We start from the raw sequence: 25428 nt of genomic DNA, 5'->3' as shown, positions 1-25428 counted from the left end.
ATCTTACAATTATCACACAATGCTGATTTGGCAATTCCAATCAACTTTTGAATTAGTCATTCTATTTTTTATTTTTTAAAAAATCAATAATTTTGAGACTGTCATATCAACTTTATAAGATAGTTATGAAATACAAATATGATATAACATTATTCAACTAAAAAAGAATAATGTTAAAAATCACTTTCTTATATTTACGGTTATAATTATTTTTAATGTTAAGGGATAATTGCATCGTTGATCCTTGATGTTGGCCGTTATTATTTTTCACTCTCTGTGGTTCAAAAAGTTCATGGGAGGTCCTCGTTGTAAACAATAATTACAAATCACTCCCTGGACCAATTTTCCATCCACTAGGTTAACAGATTAAGTTAGTTAGTCACGCCACACCCAATATGAAGCCGACACGTGTCTATTACAATAAAAAAAATATAAAATTTAAAAAAAAAAAAAAAATGTTAAAAAACAGTAATATCAGAAATACCCAAAGTCCCATGGAGCTAAATTCAAAGAATTTAAACCAAATTACAAGGAAGTTAATATCAGGAATCGGAACAAAATCCAAGCCCAGAAAAATCATACAGGAAGCCAAAATCCAAGCCCCGAACAGTGAACACGACCAACTTCGATTTGTTGATGCTGACCGCTGTATGACCATTGAGAATCCCAAGAACAACAACCAATAAAGAAAGAAACTTGAAAAACATGAGAGAGAGAGAGAGAGAGAGAGAGAGCCTGCGGGGTTGGGGAACCAGGAAGCTCGAACCTAGTAATGCATTTTGTGTGTTTTGCTGGCTTTGATGTCTCATTGATCGTTCAAGGTTGAAGAACCAGGAAGCTCTACGAGTTTGATTAGATACCTGAAGTTTGATCCCAGAGGTGGCCTGAGGTCACCCCTAAAATCCTTTGGGTGTGGCCTTTTAAAAAAACACAAATTATTTTATTTTATTTATTTATATTATTAATAAATTATATATATATTTTTTTATCATAATAAACACACGTCTGCTTTTTATTAACTGACGTGGTTGATTAACAAAATTTAAGCCAGTTTAGTAAGTAATTGTGTCGTGGAATATTTGTGTGTTATATAATAAAAAGTGATTGATGTGATATAAAATTTGAGAATATTTTTATAGAAAAGTAAAAAAAAATTGTTTTGTAGTGAGTTTTTTTTATTTGAATAGTAATAAAATATGATTAATGTGATATAAAAAGTGTAAAAAAATTAGAATATTTTTTATTCAATTTTCTTGAAAGAAGTGAAAAGAAAAAAAATGGAGAGTTGGAAATGGTTTGTCAAATTAGCCCATTAACTTTTAGATGAAAAATGTATTATTTGTAATTGTTATTTGTTACAAGGACCTCATATAAATTTTTTGAATTACATAAAAGAAAAAATAATTTTGGCTAACTCTAAGGACAAAGGTGCAATTATCCTTAATTTTAACTAAAATGACAAAATGTTGTAGTTTCCTTTTCTGAGTTTTCTCCTTACCTTCTGGTGGTGCTGAATGCCAGACCCAACTTGACCTGACGTCACCTGAGAAAACGATCCATATTCAAATCTGTACATCAAGAAATCAAAACGAAAAGAAGAAGAAGAAGAAGAAGTGTGATGGTTGTGCTGTTATCTGCTTCTTTGGTCCGAATGCCCACACAGTTCACATGCTTTACTCTCAATGCAGGTTATTCCGATGTTCGGCACCACCATTTCTTGACTGGCTCAAGTTCCCTGTAAGTAAATTTCATCTACCTTATATTTCATGTCATTCCAAGTTACTCAATTTTTCCACGTCCTTTCTAGTTCAGAATTAATGTTTCTTAAATCGAATAATATCCGCAGACAAATGGAACTTTTTCAGATCAAATTCATGGGTCAATTTTCATTCACCGATTGCTAACAATTACAAGGCAACCCTGCTGTTGCAACGCAATTCTTGTGTCGCAATGTGTGCTTCTCATTCCTCTTTGACGCCGTCGTCTTTTGGGTCGTACCAGAAATCGAAGAGTGTGTGGATTTGGACAAAAAGCAAAGAGGTCATGACTGCCGCCGTGGAGAGAGGATGGAATACCTTTGTTTTCTCATCCCAGCATCGACAACTTGCCAATGAGTGGTCTTGTAAGCTCCTTAGGACCTCCTCTTGTTCTTTTGTATATCTACATTACGATTAGCTTGTGGTTTAATTTTATATAATTGTGTGCTCTATGCTTCGTAGATCAAAATAAGTACAAGAAAAAATTGGGTACATTGTTGTGACCCATGTGATGATTTTGGTGGTTTTCACTATATTTTTGTCAACGCATGAGTCATCTTAATTTTTCTATCAATGTTATCCGACTTTCTTAGTTTTTAATTTTGGTTATGGGGTTTACAGCAATCGCCTTAATAAGTCCTCTCTATATTGAAGAGGGAGGCATTTTTGATGGTGAGAATAGAAGGGTTGCCACAATTTTTGAGATTTCAAATCCGCAAGAGTTACAGCAGCTCCAACCCGCAAATGGACAGGCAGAGAATGTTGTAATCAATTTGCTAGATTGGCAGGTAGACCTGTTGCTAACTGCTTAGGATAATTCTCATGAAATTTGTTTCTATTCTCTTGAATCAGCCTTCAAGTACTGCATATAAACCATCCATTGTTGTTTAGCTAAAGCTAGAAAGAAATCAACTTCCTCTAAAACTGAGGATATCCATAAATTCAATTTTTTCGTAAGAGCATTGAATATTGGAAATTGATGCAAATTCTTTGCTACTTGGAAGCTATCCGGTATTGTGTGAAGTTTTATATAATAATTCTGGATCTCGTTAAAGATGACAGCATGCTGAATCACATTTTCTCTAAACTTGCTTTTGAATTAATCAACAGAATCCTTATATTACAATGACTTTGGTGGAAACTTCCTAGGTTTCATTTTACATGCCTGTCTTTGTATCCGGAGATAATCTTGCTTTTTTGTGCGATTCATGGCTTCTAATCATTGAACATGATTGCCGTGACATACACTTTCCATTATACAGTCACACCCGATCATCTGCATTATATGTACCATATTCATGGATGTTTTGAGCACTAAAATAGTCTATGCTGCACTTTTTGTTTCCAGCACAATCCAGTTAAGCTATCGATGTACCTGCTATTGTCAATATAAAGCCACTTCTGAATTGGTCCCTAATTTTGTGTTTCTAAAGGTAATTCCTGCAGAGAATATTGTTGCTGCATTCCAAGGCTGTCAAAAAACAGTTTTTGCTATCTCAAAAAATCATTCTGAAGCACAAGTCTTCTTTGAGGTATAATTTAGATTCTCTAAGATTAGGATCGGCAAGTGAACTTCATATGTTGGAAGAGCTGCTTCGATTATCTAAATTGTCGATTTGGCTCTTTTGGTGATGCATCCTGACCTCCTTTCAATATTCATTTTCTGTGTTTGCAGGCCTTGGAGCAAGGTCTGGGTGGAGTTATATTAAAAGTTGAAGATACTGAAGCTGTTTTTCAGCTCAAGGTAATTTGTTTTATGATAGGGCTTGTTAAGTAGTAAAGCATGGCTTCTTATCATAGAAAAGTTGTCAGGACTATTTTGACAGAAGAAATGAAGTGAGCAATCTCATGAGCTTGACCAAAGCTACTGTAACTCAAGTTCAAGTAATTGGAATGGGGGATCGAGTTTGTGTGGATCTCTGTAGCCTGCTGAGACCTAGTGAAGGACTTCTGGTATGCTTCCATTTCCTCGTCTATAATTTGCCCTTCGTATGATTTATTATTTGTTAGGATTTATGTTGCCATATTCAATGCCAAAATTGGGTTGCTTGTAAATCTTGGCTTAGTGGTTGAGTCGGTCTTTAGTTGGTGATTCGAAAACTTGGTTTAGAGTGAGAGACTGAACACCTCCTTCGCAACGACGTTCGAACAATGTTCAAATGAGACAACTCTACAAACTTCAAAATTTCAAGATAGTAGGTTGCGTTCGTAAGCCGTTCGAATGAGATCATCAAGGAGTTCAAAAATCAAGTTCCAATGTCATTATTCGTGGTGACATTCGTACTTAGTTCAAACGAAAACTTTAGAGTGACAAAATTCAAAGTTTTAGAATGCGTCGTTCTCAAGGTCCCAAATGCCTCATAGAAATGTTCATTCACAGTCACGTTCAAAGAATATTTGAACGCAATTCTCAATAAGTCCGGTAGAACATTCTGTTCACGACATTCTAAGACCGTTTGAACGCCATATGCAAGAAGCTGTGAAACCCTTGATCACGTTCGAATGACAATTACTCCCATTTGAATGCTGCTGGCTAAGACAACGTTTTTATCAAACCAACCTACTCATTAAGGCTTTGTTTTCCTAGGGTCTATATAAGCATCATATCTCATGATTTTAGTAAGACGTTGAGGCCATTATTTAGTGCTCTTGGAGAGAATCTTAGCATCCCTATGCCTTTATTCTCAAACCTCTCATAGACTATTAAACTACACCAAATCTTCAGTCACCAGAGTTCCGGATTGCAAAGGAAGCTTAATAAAAGATTGGTCATAGTTCTGGAGCTAGTGAGATAGGAAACAAACAGGTTGTTTGTTGGGTAGAATTCAGGTTTATTACAAAGATTTTATAAATATAACTTATTATAATTTAAATCTTCTATAGTGAAAAAAGTTTCCTGGGGTTAGCCGCTCCTAGAGTGGTTTTACTTTTGAAGAGTTCTTCAAAAAGCTTCCACTTCGCACCAAAATTGTTGTGTTTGATCTCTTTACTGCTTTATTTAATTTTAGTGATATTGTGTGTGGTTGCCATATTTTGTTTGTTGTAATTATCGGAAAACATCTATTCACCCCCCACTAGGTGTTGTTTGGACCGTTGTGCGAATTTGACTATTGAGCAAATTGATTGGAATCTTATCATTCTTATGATCTATGTTCTCCTTAGGTTGGATCTTTTGCCAGGGGATTATTCCTTGTGCACTCAGAATGCTTGGAGTCAAATTATATTGCAAGCAGGCCTTTTCGAGTTAATGCGGTAAGTTTTGGCTTTGAATTAGTTAGAGTCTTAGAGATGATATTTCGATGAATTTTTTTCATAGTAGATCTTGGTCAGTACTCTAAACCCAATGGTTTGGCATATCAATACACAAGTTAATGGTGACCCAGTTTAGTACCTTTAACTTAGAAAGCTTCATTTGATTACTTCAACTTATCATGCTCTACTGTCGTTGTACAAAATTGGAACTGTTTCAAAGACAGAAATTGCAAAAGTATATCATTTTTATTTATATTACTTCTCATACCATTTAATATGAGTCTACTTGGTTCTTAATGTTTTAGGATCATGTGAAATTCATCAGTTGTAGTTAGTGATGAACCTTTTGTAAATTTTGAAGTTGTCTTCATACTCTGTGGAAGTGATGAAATCTTGTTTTTCTCATGTGATTACTAGTATCAGATATTCTAAATATTATTAAGCATTACGAGATCATTATATCATTTTATTGGCTGAAATGCGTCTATCATTATGCCTCATTTTCTGTAATTTTTTTTTATTATTATTATCTTTTTATGGTGAATAAGGCACACAACCGTGAACAGCCGCCTTTTTTCCTGGAAAAATGACATTTTTCCTACCATTTGGAGAAGCAAAGGAAATTATTCAGGAAACAAATAAGTATTCAAGTCACAATAGTAGTTGAAAGTTGTCAGAGCCATTTCGTGGGTGACAGTTTAATGTCATTATTATGCAGACTTACTTACAAGTATACTTTGGAACTGTACAGGGACCAGTACATGCCTATGTTGCCATTCCAGGAGGAAAGACTTGCTACCTTTCTGAGTTAAAAGCGGGCAAAGAGGTCATAGTGGTTGATCAAAAAGGCCAACAACGAACTGCAATTGTTGGGCGAGTGAAGATAGAGACTAGACCACTAATTCTTGTTGAGGCAAAGGTTTGTCTTAAATTGGACTGAGAGCAATTGTTTCATAACACGTCATCAGCTTAAGTTCCTTGGTTTCTCAGAATCTCAGTGACTAAAAAATCGAGGATAAAAAACACTACTGCCAACCCCCTCCCAAACCCCCCCCCCCCCCCCCCCCCCCCCCCCCCCAAAACACACTGTATCTTTCATATGTTTGAATATCGCCTAACCTTGCTTTTCCCCCATATTCTAGATTTATGTTGCTTATGCCCTGCAAATGCTATTGGATAACCTTGTCTGGAGAAAAAAGTTCTTGGTTGGATATTGCGTTGTCATCTAGCTTATCTTTCATATCTCATAGAATTTGTTTCCACTATAATAGAGCTAATTGCTAATACTCTTTTACAATCTATGTAGCTTTACATTATATTCTGCTCTTGCAGAGAGATTCAGATGACCAAACTCTTTACAGCATCCTTCTACAAAATGCAGAAACTGTTGCCCTTGTTTGCGCCTGCCAAGGTTTTTTTTTTGACAACTGGTTTATAGTATTGTCAAATTTTTTAGTTTATTATTTTTTTCCTCGTATGATAGGGTTGAACCTTGATCCCCATCTTCTACAGGGGCCGGGCTACAAAAAACAGCAATTCCCGTGACCTCACTCAAAGTTGGAGATGAAGTTATGCTGAGAGTACAGGGAGGGGCACGTCATACAGGAATAGAAATTCAAGAATTCATTGTCGAGAATTGAATGAGCAAGATGGCATATGCTCTGGCTGTGATGCAAAGAGAGATTGCTTATATATATACACACTGCATCTCTCACAGATATAATAAGATAAATTCCGCATGAAATACCGTAGCTGCTCCACCAAAACCAGATTTGAGAGTCGCTGTGGCACTGTCTCATTCACGTCAGCGTGTAAGCTTGTCTTTGTACCCCAAGCTATTTTTTGACTGTGCCTATCTCAAAGTGTTGAAATAGATAATGACCATTTCAAGTTTCAACAATCCTGCGGGACAATTTCAATGCAATTTCGTGAGACTTATTGCGTTGGAGGACATTCATTCAACGTCAACACAAAATAATTCACTCCCAGTCCACAAGTCTGCCCCCTCTTTATCTTCTTTCTTATTAAAGTGTTGTCAATTCATGAGCACAACAATCAACCCTTTTGCCATTGCACTCATCAATCATGCGCTTCTTGCAAACATGGCACCCTCCCAATTAGAGTGGTTTGACATTTCTTATAATCAAATCACTGGACCAGTTCCTTTATCTCTTTGGCTTTTTCCTAATTTGGAATATTTGTATCTTCGTTCGAATCAAATCGATGGTTCCATCCCACTAGAAAAGCAGAAATAGGCAACATGAAGAAATCTTAACCTTAGCCCTAACTTTATTAGTAAAGAAATTAATGCCTGTTGAACTTGGGGTTATGACCTTATCATTCTTGGATCTCAGCTACATTAATCTTCCGGGCAATATTTACTGTACCTTACTTTTTTGTTATAAATGTCAACTTATCATACAATTCTTTGAGAGGTCCAATTCCATAGGGCTATGATCATTATCATACATACAACACATTAATTGGCAACGAGGATTTATGCGGTGCTTTGTATTTCCCTCCTTGCCTTCCGGCCAATAACAAATCAATGGTGACCAAAGTAAATATTTTTGTTCCCATCACCATTTCCCTTGGATTCTTAATTCTTGGGAGCTTTCTCTTGTCTCGACGCATGGTGAAGAAAATCCAATTTGAGTCAAGAGAAACCAAGAATGAGACCTTGTTCTCGATATGAAATTATGATGGATATATTGTATATAAAGACATCATTGAAGCAACCAAGGACTTTGATATAAAATATTGTTTAGGAACCGGTGGTTATGGTAGTGTTTATAAAGCGGAATTACCTAATGGCAAAGTGGCTGCCTTAAAGAAACTTCATCGGTTGGAGGCTGAAAACCCAACTCTTGATATAAGTTTCAAGAATGATGTAAAAGTGTTAACAGAGATCCGTCATCGAAACATTATAAAACTTTATGGGTTCTATTTACATAAGTGATGAATGTTTTTGGTTTACCAATACATGAAGAGGGGAAGCCTATTATGTGTCCTAAACAACGATATAAAAGCTATGGAATTGGATTGGAGCAATAGGGTGAACATCATCAAAGGTATCACCCACGCTTTATCTTACATGCATCATGAATGCATTCCAGCAATTATTCATTGAGATATAATAAGCAACAATATTCTATTGACCAATAAACTAGAGGTTTTTTTCTCTGACTTCAGCACAACTAAACTTATTGATCTAGATTCCTTCAATCAAACATTAGTTGCAGCCTTGCAGGGACTTACAGTCACATCGCCTCAGGTAGTATGTCTATTATTCTAAAACATAGAACCAAGCTACTAGCCCTCTGGAACAAAGGTCTTTCCCAAAATCGTGCTAGTAGGGTTATCTTGTCATTTACTATTTGAATAGATTCATGCATGGTCGCAAACAACTACTTCAACTAGAGAATTTTTATGCAATGGCAAGTTTTGACCAACTTTGCGTTTGCATTGAAAAATATAAAAATGTGAAAAGGGAAAGAAAGATTTTTACAATTGTTGTTGTTTTTTTTTTTTTTTTTTTTTTTTTTTTTTTTCATTTATATGCAAAGTGGCTTATATCATAAAAGTTAATGAAAAAATCGATGTTTATTACTTTAGAGTTGTGGCACTGGAAATATTATTGGGAATAGGGGTGGGTATCGTTTTGGTTGGCGGTTAAGTCAATTAATTCGGTTGATTAACTGACTTTTGTCGGAATGCAGTCGGTAAATTATTTCGGTTAAGTCAGTTAAGTGGTTAATAGGCAATCGATTAAGTCGATTAAGTCAATAAATAAGCGGTCGGTGAATTATTTCGGTTAAGTCAGTTAATAGGCGGTTGGTTAAGTTAGTTAAGCAGGTTAAGTCAGTTAAGCACTTAAGTGGTTAATAGGCGGTCTGTTAAGTCGGTTAATAGGCGGACGGTTAAGTCTGTTTAAGTCAATAATTAGGCAGTCGGTTAAAAGCTAAGGAACCATGAAATGTATATGGTTGGATCAAGGGATGAAACTCAATTATGAAGTGCTTTTTGTTAGATTGAGTATCATATTGTTTGATGAACTTGTATGAATAAAAAATCTTGTGTATGAGAATTATAACTAAATCATAATGAAATTATCATCTTTTCATTTCTTCTCAGAATCTGAGCCATGCATTTTGCACTAATAGCTTCACATGGAGAACCGACCGCACTAGAATGTATGCAGGTTTAAGTAATAAATCGACACCTTAAAAAGGGCGATTAAGAAAGAGAATTATCCACCACCAGTCCCGAAGATTGAAGGTGCAACAAATTCACATTCAACAAGCAGTGAAAAGGTACTGTGGTTGCTGTGTGTGTACCTTTCTCTCTGCCTTTGGCTAAGAAAAATCGTTCGTGCTTGTCTGCAAGAATAAGTAGACAATAAAAAAGCCCAAGGCTGGGAAGTACTCCTCTGATTAAATCCAAAAGTGATGACAAAGCCAAACTGTCACCTATCAAACCCGCCACAAATTTCTTTTGATTGCCAAGATTACTACATCTCTTAAATGATGACATATATAGGAAACGGATACAAAATGGGTATCAAAGAGATAACACAGTGCTCAATGGAACGGTTTTCAAACACTAGGTTTGGGAGACCGGTAAAGATGGTTATGGTGATACGGAGAAGCATGCAGAGCATTTGGTATGGAGAGGCTCCTGGTTGGTTGTCTATTCCTTGATAAACCCGTCTGAATTCTAATGCCATTTCTAGCATTTGGGTATGACCCCATACGCTCAGATTGCATAGCCTGAAAGTAGGATGAAGAACAAGCCATGTCCTTGAGGTTGGGCAGAGGCTTTAGTGCTTCAACGACTTCACTCATCAGAGGTCTGGCTTTAGGGTCGCGGCTAAGGCAGTGGGCAGCTAACTGAAGTGCTTTCTGAGCGCCTTTGATTGAGAAACGACCTTCAAGCCGAGGATCTAGAAGTCGATAGAACCTTCGCCTCTCTGCAAGATGTGGCCGTGCCCATTCGACCAAGTTATGCTCCCCATTTGGTTGGTTTTTGTCCATGGATCTTCGGCCGGTCAACATTTCAAGCAAAACCACTCCAAAGCTGTAGACATCACTCTTTGATGTAAGATGCCCTAGACAAGATAGATAGTATTAGAAATTGGTACTAATAATAGATCCCTTACTAATTAGGTCAAATTAAAGACTTCTAGCACTTGATTTAGTGTTAGCTACAAACACTTCTATTTTTCCATACTTGTATATTCTACATCATCATTCCATACATTTGCCACAAGTGTCTTCAAGCTTTGAAACCCTCCCACCCTCTTCCCTCCCTAGATTCTTAAAATATATAACTTTCGTATACTTTAAGATTATTTACGTATATTAATTTAACTTTTCTGAGGCGGTCTCTTTTTTTCTTTTCTTCTTCTTCTTCTTCTTTTTTTTTTTTTTTTTTTTGTGTGTGTGTGTGTGTGTTTTTTTGTTTCTTAACATAGGTGGTATCTCATGTATTCTGTTTGCATGCCCATACTAAACCCCCTGGGTATTCTTTACTAAATTTACTTATTTGAAAGTCACCTCAACTTGAACCCTACTATTTCACAACATCACTTATGAAGGCCACAATTATTATTATTTTTAATTCTAATCTTTTTCCAGGTTAAGTTCCTTTGTTTGAACCTTCAAATCAAATTCGTCGGTTCTCTCTTTCAAAATTAAGAGCATTAATTTCCAAAATCTTTTTGAAGGTGAGGTAGTTATACAAGTGGCAGGCAGCAAAAGTGATAGGTGCAAGGTTTGTTGTAAATAAAGAAGGGGGGTGAGGACTCATCACAGCAGAAGTGTGGTAGTGAAGTGTTACAACTAGCAGTGTCACTGTGGTGAGGATGGTAGTAGCATCAGTAATGGTGCCAAGGATATTAATGAGTTCCTCAAATAAGGATATTATATGCCGGAATAGAATGCTCTCCATTTCAAACTAAATGGATACTATCCATTCCACTTGAAATGGAGAGGATCCTTGTCCTTGTATGGCCCCCTCATTATTTTGGCAAAATGTGAAATGATTTTCCCCGTCCAAATTAAAGTTCTTAAATAATATATCCTACCCTATCACAGAAAGGAAGCCAGATTAGCTTATAAATTAAGCACTTGCATTAAAATTCCTTTTCAATTCTAATAAAAACTGTTACTTCCATTTATTACTCAATTATCAACATTTATCTATTAAAAAAAGGAGTAACATCCTTAATTGGATGGACATAATACTATAGAGAGTTTATTGAAATTAGAGTTTGTTGAATGAGTTTTAAAATGTTGCTTACATTCCTTCATATGCTTGTAAAATATATCGATTGATTTTAATTGAATTAATTAGATAAAAATAAAAAATGATTAAGTATAATTTATCAAAATATTTTAATAAATCTTTCTACATACTAATTTTGAACAGATATGAATTTTCAACTAACTAAATCCTGAATAAGTCTACTAAAGAAATAAAATAACCATCTTTCAGTATGAAAGAACAACATTCTTGAAACTTGGTTCCAAATTTTTTCTGAAGGTGCTAAATTGACATTAAAACTTTAATACTCTTTTTCTTCATTAAAAATCTGTGTGTGCATGCGAGCGCCTGCCTATATATATATATATATATATATATTGAAAGAAAATTGATTTTTACTTCTTTTTTTTTTAATTGAATTAACATATAAATTGCACAAACTTATGTTAGTATTATTCCACAGGGTAACACCAAATGGGCCCCCAAAAGGAAAACATCTAACTCTGCCACCAAGTGCGTAAGGAAAATGTAACAATGTTACCAAGTGCAAGATAGTGTTAAAAGGAAAATAAGGAGATCTTTCTTTATCGTAACATTGGTTGAAAAAATCATAGGCCAATTCCTGGATCACCCGGCAAGAATTTGATCTAGGACAAAGAATGCCAATCTAGTAGTAGCACAGAGTCATATCAAAAACAAAATACAGGGAAACAAGTTATGACATAATGCAGAAAAAGATCATAAAAACAATTTAACCATACTAACCTGTCATCACATACTCTGGGGCTGCATAACCATAAGTTCCCATCACTCGGGTAGATACATGAGTTTTATCTCCCTCTGGACCATCTTTGGCAAGTCCAAAATCAGAAAGCTTTGCATTGTAATCCTGGAATAACAAGATCTAGGTAATGTGTATGGACAAACATAGATATTGTTCACATAATTTGAATCACAAATGGCACCATTTAAAATAAGTAAAAAAAAAAAAAATAGTTACACACCGCATCTAACAGGATATTAGATGTTTTAAAATCTCGATATATAACTGGCTTTTCAGCTTCCTCGTGAAGAAAGGCAAGACCCTTTGCAGCACCAAGTGCAATTTTCATTCTGGTGGACCAAGGAAGAGGCAGAGGCCCTGCAGCATACAACATAATATTACCAGAGAAAAGAAATGCAATTGCCTACTGGAACATTTTCAAGTGGTTACTAAATTGCAGTACCCACCCAATAGATATAACTAGGTGGTGTATGGACAGAATTTTTCACACAAATTATCATAACGAATATGATCTAATACAACACACAGATAATGTATGAAGAATTATTTCCCTAAATCTTCATTCATTGAACCGTTGAAGACAAATAATTGGGAATAACATTCTATCCCAGGGCTCTCTTGGAGAAAGAACACACGCAAACAGACCAAATACATGAATTTAAATTGCATTATACACACACACACACTCATGCCTTAAAATTGTATACATCAATTCATTGCTTTTCCATACACATTTTATAAATGAAAATCCAGATCTCCCACAGAAATGCACTAAAACTTGAAGCTTCAACTAACATTTTCATTTCTTCAACTCATAATATTTGTGAATATAATGGCTTAACTCATAAGACAATCCTGGCATGGGAAAAAAAGGTCAAGAACAGCTTCAAACAACATTAACTCTCCAGGGCCACTTATCAGGTAGCAATGAAATAAAATAAAAAGAAAAATAAAATCGGGTTATTAACAGGATCAGAAAGGATATGAATAAGTAAATATCATCTTTTAAGGTAAAAAAGAAACAGCATTACATCATTAGCCAATTTTGAAGATAATAATAATAAATAAATAGAATAAAATCCATGGAATTCTCTTTCGAAATTCCATACAGAAAATCCAGAAATTCTATAATTATCTCTAACAATAGAAAGACCATAAAGTTAAACACATACAAGAAGGATAGGAAATTCCAGAATGTGAACCAAAATTCTTACTTCTAAAGAGGTGATTCTCCAGGCTTCCTCGAGGCATAAACTCATAGACAAGTAACCTCTGATCATCCTCAATGCAATAACCAATTAATTTAACCAAATTAGGGTTGAGGAGGTCACCAAGATAATTAACTTCAGCCTGCCACGTGGAAAAAAAACAAAAGTAACCATGAGTCATAGAAGTGAAGGTAACAACCAGCCCCAATCTCGACTTAATAATTATAGCAAACAAAAGAAACTAAATTTGATAATTAATTCTCTTACCAGCCATTCTTTATGACCTTGAAGTCCATCGTGGTTGAGGGTCTTTACTGCAACTGTAAGCCCTGTTCCAGGTTTCATTGGGGCAGTCCCATTTTCATTGATCCAACCCTTGAATACACAACCAAACCCACCCTCTCCAAGAAGACTCTCAGGTCTAAAACTCCTCGTTGCTGACTTAAGCTCATTAAAAGTGAACTTTCGAAGTTGAGAAGCAACTTTCAATTCTTCACTTATGTTGGGAGTGGATGGAATACTTTCTGCATTGCTAGTTGTTGAAGATGACACAACTGGAGCAACTGGCTGGTCTCGGCTGGAATCATTTGTAGATTTACTTTCACCTGATCCACACAAAAATCACACAATCATCGAACCTAATTCAACTATAACCAGCAAATCCATATATAAAAGCGTCTGCAGTTCCTGAGGTCGCATAGGCTCAAAGAATGCACAAGGAGACATGCCTCTATATGCACACACATATACGTATAGGTAGTTATGTACTGTAAATGGAACCTGTATTGACCAACATTGTGCAGTAATAAACAACACACAACATGACTAGCAGCCTGATCATGAATATTAAGTCCAACTAAATCTATCAAAAGCTAAAAAACAGGATTTAGGTTCAACTATATTAAAAACCAGATTAATTAAACATATCAAAGGATCAAAGTGAAGCCAAAATTTACTTCACAATAATTAAGAAGTTAATTAATCCATCAAATCCCATAAAGCAGGGTAAGGCTTTGTTAAATCTTGTACTCTGCTCACGTTTTGGTTTTTTTCACCATGTGCATCTGCATTTATGATCATATCATTGTAAAATTGAACTACCACCAAAGATGATTATACATTGGGCTGCTTACATATCTATGACCAGTTTTTTCTTTTTCTGGTAAGTAAAACATAATTAGAAACCAATGATAGAACACTTCCCACCTAACACAAGCATGTTAAACACTTGCCAACACTACAGAACTGTCCACATGGGTCAGCCAATACGTAACAATGTTTGACACAGTAAGTTAAAAGGTTATTACTTTCTTAAATATTTAATTATGTGAGATGGAGTAATGCTCAAGCAACATTATTTACAATTGATTAAACGCACCACTCTTTTACTTGACTATTGACAACAACTCCTGATAATTCATTCTACAAAAACTGATAGAGATAGATTACACATAAAGTACACTCAAAAACAAGCATTTTCCAGCTCTATATCTAGGATTCTTGGGAGCAGCCATCAACCCAGTGTGGTACTTGAAGCTAAAACAGATCAAAGTTTGGGATTATGGTCAAACACGCTAGTATACTTTTGAAAATTTGGGTATCTTGTAATATGTTTAATAGTAGTGTTAGGGTCCGTTTGGTTTAGTGGTTTCAAAACGTGTGGTTTGAAAACATAGCAATTTCAAAATATAGTTAAAGAAAATTTGGTTTTTAAAAACGCAGTTAAGCATTTAGTAAAATCGCGGCTCAACCTTTAAAAGCGCACGTTTTTGAAAATGCACCCCGTTACCTGCGATTTGAAAACGTGAATTTTTCCACATTTTCAAACTGCCATTTTTTTCAAATGCACTTTGGAACACTTTCCACGATTTTGTTTAAAAACACACTTTTGGCCTACAAAACGGACTTTTAGCCAATGACCTATAGAAGCCATACTTTTCATTAATTGATCCAAATCAATGTACATTTCCGGTACCAATATTTAAGACCAAGTATAATGGGCGAAAAGGTGGGCCATTAGATTCTATCCAATTATATTCCCTTTAAAAAAGAGATGGCGAAAAAGATCATAAATAGGAACAACTCCATGTGGTTGAGTCTTTGTAAGTTCGTAGCCCTTCTTGATTAAGTAGGAAACAACAAACAAACAACCATCAACTAATCATTTCTCAGAGATGACAAAAAGAAAAGAGGGGGGGGGGGGGGGGGGGGGGGAACCACCATGAGTTCATGTTTTTGTAAGTTCCTAAGCCGTCTTAATTTAGTAAGATATGACCATACTAACAATTATCTACTAGCTATATTAATCGTATCAACTAACAGTATTAACGGAAAAAGGTAATTGTGTACTTAATAAATTCAGTATCCATCGACCAGCAAATGGAAAATGATCATGACATGATAGGTTCACGTAGGCAAAGAATTAAGTACACTACAAATGGGTATCAATATCCTAAATGTGCATAACATAATATGCACGTCAAAGCAAATAACTTCAGAATCTACAGGCACCAAAAAAGGCATTTAATATGATCATAACAGCGTTAGTCAAAGATCAACCCATTTCTCTAACTACGTAAAACCAGATAACAAGACTGACATAGAAAGGAAACAAAGTAGACATAAAACAATTGTTTAGAAACAAATAAAGTTATACCGTATTGCGTGCTAGAACCACTTATAGAGCTATCCACATTGGACCTTGAAGACATGCAGCTCCCAATGAACCTAAACTTAATCCAACATCCTGTCCCCTCAGCTTCTCCATCTTTCTTCTTCCTTCCCTTTGATTTTTCAACGTCCCAAGCCCCAGCCCCAATAGCATCAGGACCTAATCCCATCTCTCAAAAAATCCCTAAGCTAACTCCCATCTCTCAGAAGTATCACATTCCACCACTCAAAGCTGGTTTAGCACATTCCTCCAAACCCAAGAACATCAAAATGCACCAAATAACACTAACAATCAAAACCCACCAAAAACAAATCCCACCCGGAAAGAAAAACCGTTCAAACAATCAAAATTCAACAACACCCATTAGAGCAGACCTACCCTTAATTAGGAGAACCCAAAATGACTCAAACCCATGTGAAAAGAAAACAGGTTTAGAATGCTAGAATGCTCCAAATGGGCGAGACCCAGACCACAAAATGTACATGCAAGACCAAATAAAAACACCACCTCGAGTAATCAGTAGCTGTAACAGATTGGAATACCTCAATTGAGAGCTATGAAGACCTAGAAATCAAATATTAGAAGCTGAACAGCTTAGACTAAAAAATGTATTATGCCTCTGAAATTTCAGGTTCTGTTTTAGCTCACCCAACACACACATTCATTAAATCCCATATAGACATACTACGATAGCGTCAAGGCTAAGCTACGAGAAACCAAAACAGGCATTGTGATTGTGGTTGTTTCTACTTTCTACACACACTGAGAGAGAGAGAGACAGAGAGATTAAAAGTGATGGAAGAACAGAGAAAGAGAAACGTGCATTTTGCGTGAAAAGGAGTGAGGGAGGAGAGTGTGGTATGTTTGAGAGTGAGACAGAAAGGGAAAGTGTAAAACAACAGGAAATGAGCCTGGGACTGTGAGAGAGATGTTGGAATTTGATGTCTGGTCGGCTGCTAAGACAGGCCCAAGTCCCAAGGGACCGAGCGACTACTACGACATGAAATCCAAGGCCCAAAACCCCAATCACACGAACCAATTCATACTTGTTTAAGGGTTTTTAGTACTTGTTTCCTCATTATTAAATGAAGACTTTGGTTTCCTCAAAAAAAACAAAAAAAACAAAAAATTAAACCAAAATACCGTCCAGTGCAATGCTAATAGGCAGTGGCTTCGGAGTCGTTCGGCCACTTTTCATTAGGCTAAAAGAGATGGCCCAACTGGCCATAATGTAGTTTTTAATGTTTTTAAATTTTTATTTTCATTTTTATTGTATAGACACATAGCACACTATGATCGATGCTACTATGACATATTAACAGATTCTGTCAAATTTTATAATAGTATGGACTTTTTTTTTTTGTTTTTGTTTTTTTTCTTTTTTTCCCTCATATAGTGTTTAATCACTTTTTAAAAGTCATGAAATTAATCACTTTTTGCTTATGAGACTTGAGGATTAACAAACCGGACTATATATTTCAGGCTGGTGTGTCAGAATTTTATCCTCTCCTCATCTTGTCAAATTACTTAGGGTTCATTGTTCTTGAAGCTTCAGTGGTAGAGAGAAGTAATTTTTTGGAACGAGACAGTGCCTAAAATTTCATGGTCTATCATATCCGATACAAACGAATTTTATCAATATCCCTTTTTGTAGCCCTGGTTGTTAGGTGAAATGCGACCATTCTTAAATCTCAACCATACCATAGAGGTTCAAGGGCTGCTGATTGTGGTGGCGTGGATGGTCATGTAAAGCTTGAACAGCAATGGGTTTCTTTTATCTGCATAGACTACGACTGAGAGACTACTTCTCTTTCTTCATATTCATCTATCCCTTCTTCCTCTTTTTTTTTTTTTTTTTTTTTTTTTTTCTTTTTTGGTCCTGAGCAAATAAGATTCAGTAAAAATCAAAGTAATTTTCTTTCTTCTGCCACTTAAATGTTCTTTATTGGTGTTAATCCAAACATACCTTAGCTAGGGAAATGTGTATATATATTCTTGGTTCTGAATGCGGAGAACAATTAAGGGACCCCCCATCACAATGCCAATTGATTAATCAAAGTAATTTTTTTATTATTTTAAAAGTTGACCAATCTCATAAGCATGTGCTTTGCATTAAAAAACAAAAAACAAAAAAAACAAATCTCAAACACTCTATTTATGATACCCCTGCATATATGCCTATGACATTGTCATAATACCAATCACAAATATGGCATCACGGCAGGAATTTCTGCTACTTTAGATATCTCTGGGATTAAGATTTTCTAAGAAACTCCTTAATCCACTAAAATATTTCAGTTTGGCCGCTTTACAGAGTTGATGGTAGCTAGTATTAATTGATCTTTTACTTGGTGGAGAAAGCATGTCATCTCATCTGCCTTTCCCTCTGTAATTACTTGTAGCATGCTTCTCTTCGATCTGATGTGAAATCTGAGGAATCGTTTATCATGCTTCTCATGGGGAATTTATGCTGTCAAGCACAAATTGAATGCCTTGTCAAGCAACTAAAGCTTCTTTGTTTTTTTTTTTTTCCCTGCTCTGACACATCTAAGCTTCTAATGCTGCCAGAGCATACTGATCTCCTGCATTAGCTATGCAATAATTTGTGTAGAGCATGTGCATAGCATAAGCATGCTGCCAACTGAGTTTCTCATGTAACCATTAATGTCCCTATTCAAATATTTTAATCTTTTTTTTGATGAAGCTTTAAATTCATCACCTATTCCTATGCATTGGGATCAGACTCTTCTATCTAAAATTGGCGAGGCAAAGCCCTACACATATATCCAAATTGGATATGCCTAATTAAAAATGTTCATGTTCACACACTTGACTTATTAATTTGTGTTAACAAATGAGATTGACACTTTGAGGAGTCTTCCAGTGAGATCATAATATAGTATGTTAAAATACCACTCTACTTGGCTAAAAGTTTAACTCTATAGGTTTAGACCTAACTATACTATATTAACTAATCACACACATAATCTTTCCAATGTGAAACTCGATTTTGATTGTGCTTGTGCCATTTCATTATACCGTACACCATTAACAACTCTGATAGCACTTGTTAGAGATTTTTATAGTACCTTTGATAGTTTTTTTTTAATGAAACCATTATATAGCATGTTAGGATACCATTCACCTTAAAAGCTTAAATTTATGGGTTTTGGCTCAAATATACTATACTAACCACTCACATCTATGACATGTTTTTAATACAGAACTCAACTTATTCTAAAAGTTTAAAGAGATAGAAATAAGTAAATTTAATTATTTAATCATTATTTCAAATTCTTCCTTAATAAGGGAAGCCTAACAAATATAATATTTAATTGAAATGAGAGTTAATGACGAAGATAATGTTTAAACTCATGACTTTTAACGTTGATATTATGTTAAATAAATTATCAGTAATTTCAAAAACTTAAACTTATAAAAAATAAAAAATAAAAAAATGATTTAATCATTTAATAAACATTTCTTTTTTCTCGTAGAGAACCGGAGAGAGAGGTCCGTCTCTTTTTTGAATGATAGGAAAGGGTGGCAGTAGGTCACAGACTCACATGGATCCTCTACGGAAGGAGTGCATAGGTACTTTCTTTTGTCAGACGAAAATTGCAAACGTCCCCTTCAAAACTAATCAAACCAAACAAAGACCATTTCATTTTCCTAGCCCGCCTCTCCATTTTGGTTGTTTCGATCTCCTATCTCATTGTCTTCTTTCCTCTTGGAATGCGTGCTCAGAATCCCAACTTCCTTTTTTCAGGCTAACTCCCGCCTAGATCGATTTTGCTCCCCATCCTTTGATCCTAATCAGTGATGCATGCATGAAGTCACCCCGCTTCCGCATCTTTGGAGCTTTCTCTCTACAATTTATTCTTTCTTTATACATACAATCTGCAAACTTCTGATTCCAAAGCACCAACCCATTAAAAAACTGACGATTGCAAGCAGAGAATCCCTTTTTATTTCATGGCCTGCTACATGCCAGAGCTGGATACCCACTCGGTGGCACATGTATCTTATAAACTACCAATTAATTAATTATAATTTAAAAACAAAAAACAAAAGAGAGTATGATTCAACCTAGCATATTCATCACAACCCACAAAATGAACCGAATGAAGTGTGTTTTCAGTGTTTATTCAATTTCCCATAGTGAAATTGGAGCAGCTAGATATGTTTAAATTAATCTATACAACTAGGGCCACGGCCAAAAATTATGTTGGTCTTCAATATTGCCATTGAACATGTTGCAGAAGCTTTCATCTTGAACCGCCTGGTCAATTTTCAAGCATTGGAGGTCCGATCTTGACGAGCCTTGGAGGAGTTGGGACATGCTTGTAGGCCTAAGGGATGAGGGGAAGAGGTGCTTAGTAGTACTGTTTAATTGTGATGATACTGCGCTGTTCATTACAGGTGTTCTTGAAATATCCAAGTTGATGTCACAGCTATTCTCAGTACTCCCATTGCTCCAAGAAAGCTCGGTTTCCTTCTTCATGCATTTAACCCCGGCTTCACTTGTATGATCTATACTTTTTAGAGCCATTAACTGCATCATTTCAATATAAAACAAGCAATCAAGATGAATATTCAATGGAGAAAATTGAGAATGATCGAGAATACCAACCTTCTTCTTCTTCCAATGTACAAGATAAATCGGAATCAAATTTATGAAATACTTAATTGCGACTGGGTCTAGTTGAGAGGTACTGTGATATTAATTAATATTTGTTCCTGAGATGCGCTAGCTTCTGATACTAACAGCACTTCAGAAGAGTGATCAAACCAATCAAGCGAAAAAGTTAATGAGGGAATCGATCATGACTTTCAGAACCCATATAAAATTAAGGTGTATGCACCAAAATTTCAAGCTTGAAAATTTCTTACTTCATTTTGGACAGAAAAAGGAAGAAAAGTTTTCATTTTTATGTTCTATATATGCTCTCAAACTGTAAAATGCTTAGCAAGTAAATATCAAGAGCTAGAAATAAAACCAATAAACTACAAGCAAGAATTAATTAAACACACCCAGATCATAAACTTCACTTTACTTTCTCTTTCCTATATATATATATATATCCAAAACAAAATATATATTGAATAAGAAGGCAAAACAAGACAATTACCTCGGCATTAAGTTTCTTGTTCTGGGAGTGGAGGGCATCATTGTCAGCCTTGATTGCTTCAAACTGTTTCTTCAGGACTTCGTAGTCTTTCTCCAGTTGCTTGGTCTTCCACCTAGCCCTCCTATTCTGGAACCATATGGCTATTTGTCTTGGTTGCAGCCCCAAAGCCTTGGCCAGCTGTATTTTCCTCTCTGGCTCAAGCTTGTTTCCCAGCTCAAAGCTCTTCTCAAGCGCCTTCACCTGTTCTAAATTCAGCCTCCTCAGCTTCTTCTCCCCAATCTGTGTTCCATCATCAGACAACTCATCATCTCCCTGCTCTTCACACCTGTTGTCAATGCCCGAAAATGACATCGATCTCTTCATCGTGAAAGGGACACCACCGAGGCCATGGTAGTGTTGAGGAGGACACGAGGGATTAAGGTTGATGGAGGAAGGGATCAGGTGGTCCTGATCTTCGTGAGTTTGGAACATGTAAGCATGAGATGGTGGGAAAGCCATGTCATGTGAAAATATCATGCAAACCCTTTGCTTTGCGCATCAATTTATGGCGGTAATGGTTATGGTCTGGCTCTCACTCTCATGGTGATGACAGGTCTCAGAAAGAATGGGTGATGGGTACGGAGACTGAAAGACAGCGAGTTTTAGGTTGAGAGAGAAGGGGAACGAGAGGTGTAAATTTTGTAATATATCACAGAAGTGAGCTTTCATGGACCCCATCTTCTGATGTGTATATATCTCCCTCTCTCTTTCTCTCTCTCATACGACTAGCACATAAATTAATGGATGAAAGGAAGGACAGGCTTAGGTTATAATGACTTCACAAATATTTACTTCCAAATCAACCTATTCTTAACTTTAGCTTGGCTAGAGGTTGGAATTTTGGAAACACAAGTTCGATCTATGAGGTGAATTGAGTATAGGCTCATAGCTTGAATTAAGGTGGGTAGTCTAGTCTAGTTTTGGCATTGCTGCATGCACAACAAAATATATACCTCCTTTTCCACTTGACCAAACAAAAAAAGGAATGACATTTATGCTGATCTAGTGTCTTACTTAATTAGCTTCTTTTAAATTTAACCAAAAGTTATCTATCATGGATTAGTAATAAACAGAGAAGTTAATTATTTATTTATTACAGGAAGCTAGGATCCTGCTCATGTTTGCTTTCTCATAAGGATTTCTCCATATATATAAGACATCATCATCATCAATGAGCCTGCAGCCAAATATTAAGTGTTTGTTGGCCACCGGCCCACCACCCAGCAGAAATGAATGCCATTAGGGTTGCCATCATAAAGTTACTGAGAAAAGGTTCAATATATATACCAGTTTAAACCCTCCAGTAAAAATGTAAAATATTTTAAAAATAAAAAATTGAAGAAACTAATGATAGTAATTAAGAAGGAAAAAGAAAGTGTTTCCAACAACGTAAATTACCATCAAATGCTTTTCATAGGCCATGTGTGACGAGGAAACTTGGGAACATGAATATCCAGAATCCAAGGAAAGAAATCAATAAACAATTGCTTTAGATTTCTCATACTCATTCTAGAAAAATAAATCTATGGTAGACCTTGCATTATCAATCATACGAGTCTGGCACTGGCTGGAGAATTTTGGGTATTTTCTATTCAAAGTTTCCATATTCTGTGTGTTACCTTGGGTTCTGAAAAATATTCACTGTTAGGGATTTGAGCATGGCAAGGCCAAGAAAGTCCAACCTCGTTTTCATGAATGCTTCTCAGCTTGTCCTCAATTTATAGATGCAGACATAAGTTTTGTTTTTGTGCTCTAAATTTGATTTTTTTTTTTTTTTTTTTTTTGAATTAACTGATATCAAATATGAACAAGTATACTGGCAGACTCGCTCATTCTCATTAATATATATTAAATTATTATTTATCTCATAAGTCTAAATTTATAAAAAATATTTATTTAATCATTTGATTAATACTTTAACATCCCTCACATATGGATTCAAACTCACGATTTCTACTCTAATGCTATGTTAAACAATCTCTTATTCCAAAAACTTGAATTTATAAAAAAATAAACAAATTTAATTATTTAATTAATACTTTAACAATATTGTACAACCCCTTCATATATCAAAGCAATTAGCCCATTGTAAATGATGTGCATGTAAGGATCATTATTGAGTAGTGGTGAATTGCAGAATAAGATTCCCATTCAATCAAAATAGAAGGGCACCTCTCCCATTCCTTACAATGACCTTCCTCTCCACCTCTCGAAAGAGGAGCAGACTGGTCTTTATTTGGAAATAGGTATGGGGATGGTATGTGTCATTTATCCATTGATGGAGAAATCATTTGTTGCTTTCACTTTTCTAGTGCTAAGTGTAAACAGAGGAACTGAGAGACCCACCATCCCCCCATTCACATATTTTTGTGTGGTGGAGGGGGAGGTGGTGGATGGGATGTTTTAAGGTGCGGGTCCTACAATGTATTGCCTTGGCCTGGCCTACAACAAAGCTCCTCCACATGCCTTTATTGGAAGTTTAGGGGGTACCCCTTTGGAATAGGGTGGATCCATGTTATTCCTTGTTGCTGCTCACCTCAAAAATGTATTAAAGAAAAGTCCTCTGAATCTTCTCCACATGCCCTCCTGCTCCCATGTGCCTCTGCTCTCTTCCTCCCTCTCTCTCCCTCTTGGGGATTCTTCAACCACAAACACAGTTCTTTAATAGTAAGCGGTTCTTCTATTCTCCAACCGTGCAATATTTTAATGTTAATTATCTGAAGTAGTTGTGCTACACCTTATCAACAAATTCATCTGGGACTTAAATTCAGCTCCAATATTGTCATGATTTTAAGTGTCCCACATGACTTATATACAAGTTTAGTCATGTGTACGTAATCTTTTGAATACCCTTCTCTTATGAGCCGGTTTTCAAAGGTGAGTTATACGTACCCAATGTTTGTACCATTTACTATCAGAGCCAAACTGTGACGTCTCGCATCACTTGAGTATAAGAATAGAGATGTGCTTATATATGTATAAATATCAACACCTTTCTTGACACAATGCGTTTCAAAGCCGTAATGACCATGAACATATCTATCAAAACTCCACAGTTAAGTATGCTTATGCGAGAGTAGTACCAGGATGCATGAGTGACCTCCTTGGAAGTCTGGTTTAATGGAGCAAAAAACGAACAATATAATATCATTGGTGGTGGATCGTTACACGGATTCGAGTCACAAAAGGGTTCGACCTATTAGATAAAAAATGTGGTAATTAATATGTTATAATCCTAAGTGTCCCACGTACATGACTTAAGTACAAGTTTAACCTTGTGTACTTAAACTCTTGGACACCATTTCCTTGCCCGCCGAAGTTGAAAGTAAATCCAACTCAAAATGCATATCATAAATATCACAACTGAAGCAACTAGCTAGATTGAATAAAGTTTGGAGTTATAACGTTTAGCGTCTTTTATGTCTGCTAAAAAAGTTAGAAGGACAGACACACAAATTTTGGACGTGCTTAAAGTTTGCTGCAGAATCAAGTAATGTTAATATCATTCAAAAGATATGATGTCCCTGTAGTCTATCTGCACTGTAATATAAGGGGCATTATTGGATAAGCATCAATGCATCAATGGTGGGCCAATCCCCCAAAATATCATGTTTCGTAGCTATTCTACCGACTATTCCCCCGATCGTCCGTAGCTGTAGAATTTGTAGGTACTTGGAATGAGATATGAAAGATAATCCAAAAAATAAAATTTTGATGTACGTAGAATCAAGTGAACAAGTTCTTGCAAAAAGATTTTTTTTTTTTTTTAATTGCATAAGGAAAGGGTTATAGGAAGGATCTTTTCCACTCTGATCCCAAAAAAAGAGGGAGTGAGTGGTCCTAAAAACGAAAATGGGGTGGACTCCCCAACAACATATTCAAAACAAACTAAAACAATGTAAAAATAATTATAAAATATAGGAAATTTGTCAAACAAATGACTTTGTCTTCTCAAAGGACTGCACAATGCAGATAAAGAAACAAAAACGATACATATTAAGACAAACCTATCTAAAACCCCACTTGAAACCAATAACAATCACCAGAAAAAGGCTGAAATCGAATATGCACAATCTAAATCCGATGTAAGGAAGAAACACAATAAAAGGAGTGTTAATTAGGACATCATTGGATGAATTGGATGAATTAGAAGGTTTAGGACCTATGATGATGAGAAAATCAAATAAAAAATAGATTAGTCAAGACCTCCTAAATCTAGGGTTTTATAGAAAAACCTTCTATGATGTAAAATTAGCCAGGGCAAATATCCTTATTTTTCTACATTAATATTTTATTCTTGTCAAATTAAGCCGGTTGATAA

General features: G+C 35.7%; 3 protein-coding genes across 4 annotated transcripts; 1 reads left to right on the top strand and 2 right to left on the bottom strand.

Moving 5' to 3' along the window:
* The first annotated feature begins 1474 nt into the window (after window positions 1-1474).
* LOC133859717 (uncharacterized) lies at window positions 1475-6997 on the top strand. Of its 2 annotated transcripts, none has more exons than XM_062295230.1 (10): window positions 1475-1737; window positions 1866-2122; window positions 2379-2545; window positions 3191-3289; window positions 3433-3501; window positions 3570-3710; window positions 4920-5009; window positions 5761-5928; window positions 6342-6420; window positions 6522-6997. In XM_062295230.1, the coding sequence occupies exons 1-10, from the start codon at window positions 1619-1621 to the stop codon at window positions 6647-6649; spliced, it is 1317 nt and encodes a 438-aa protein (XP_062151214.1). In that variant the 5' UTR covers window positions 1475-1618; the 3' UTR covers window positions 6650-6997. The 2 variants fall into 2 exon arrangements, with proteins under 2 accessions (XP_062151214.1, XP_062151215.1); XM_062295231.1 differs by having other exon boundaries at window positions 1597-1737; window positions 1847-2122.
* Window positions 6998-9401: 2404 nt separating this feature from the next.
* Window positions 9402-16836, bottom strand: LOC133859716 (serine/threonine-protein kinase PBL34-like). Its single transcript, XM_062295229.1, has 6 exons — window positions 15922-16836; window positions 13533-13870; window positions 13272-13407; window positions 12278-12414; window positions 12039-12162; window positions 9402-10116 (listed from the first exon to the last, which is right to left on the bottom strand). The coding sequence occupies exons 1-6, from the start codon at window positions 16103-16105 to the stop codon at window positions 9605-9607; spliced, it is 1431 nt and encodes a 476-aa protein (XP_062151213.1). The 5' UTR covers window positions 16106-16836; the 3' UTR covers window positions 9402-9604.
* Window positions 16837-20016: 3180 nt separating this feature from the next.
* On the bottom strand, window positions 20017-21754 carry LOC133861207 (homeobox-leucine zipper protein HAT7-like). The gene is made up of 2 exons (XM_062296936.1): window positions 21069-21754; window positions 20017-20491 (listed from the first exon to the last, which is right to left on the bottom strand). Exons 1-2 carry the CDS (start codon window positions 21582-21584, stop codon window positions 20141-20143), a joined length of 867 nt encoding a protein of 288 aa, XP_062152920.1. The 5' UTR covers window positions 21585-21754; the 3' UTR covers window positions 20017-20140.
* Between the last annotated feature and the right edge of the window lie 3674 nt (window positions 21755-25428).

The sequence above is a fragment of the Alnus glutinosa genome, chromosome 2, assembly GCF_958979055.1.
Source record: "Alnus glutinosa chromosome 2, dhAlnGlut1.1, whole genome shotgun sequence".
Taxonomy (NCBI): Eukaryota; Viridiplantae; Streptophyta; class Magnoliopsida; order Fagales; family Betulaceae; genus Alnus; species Alnus glutinosa.
Note: the sequence above shows the minus strand (reverse complement) of the source record. Positions and strands in the feature narration are given on the sequence as shown.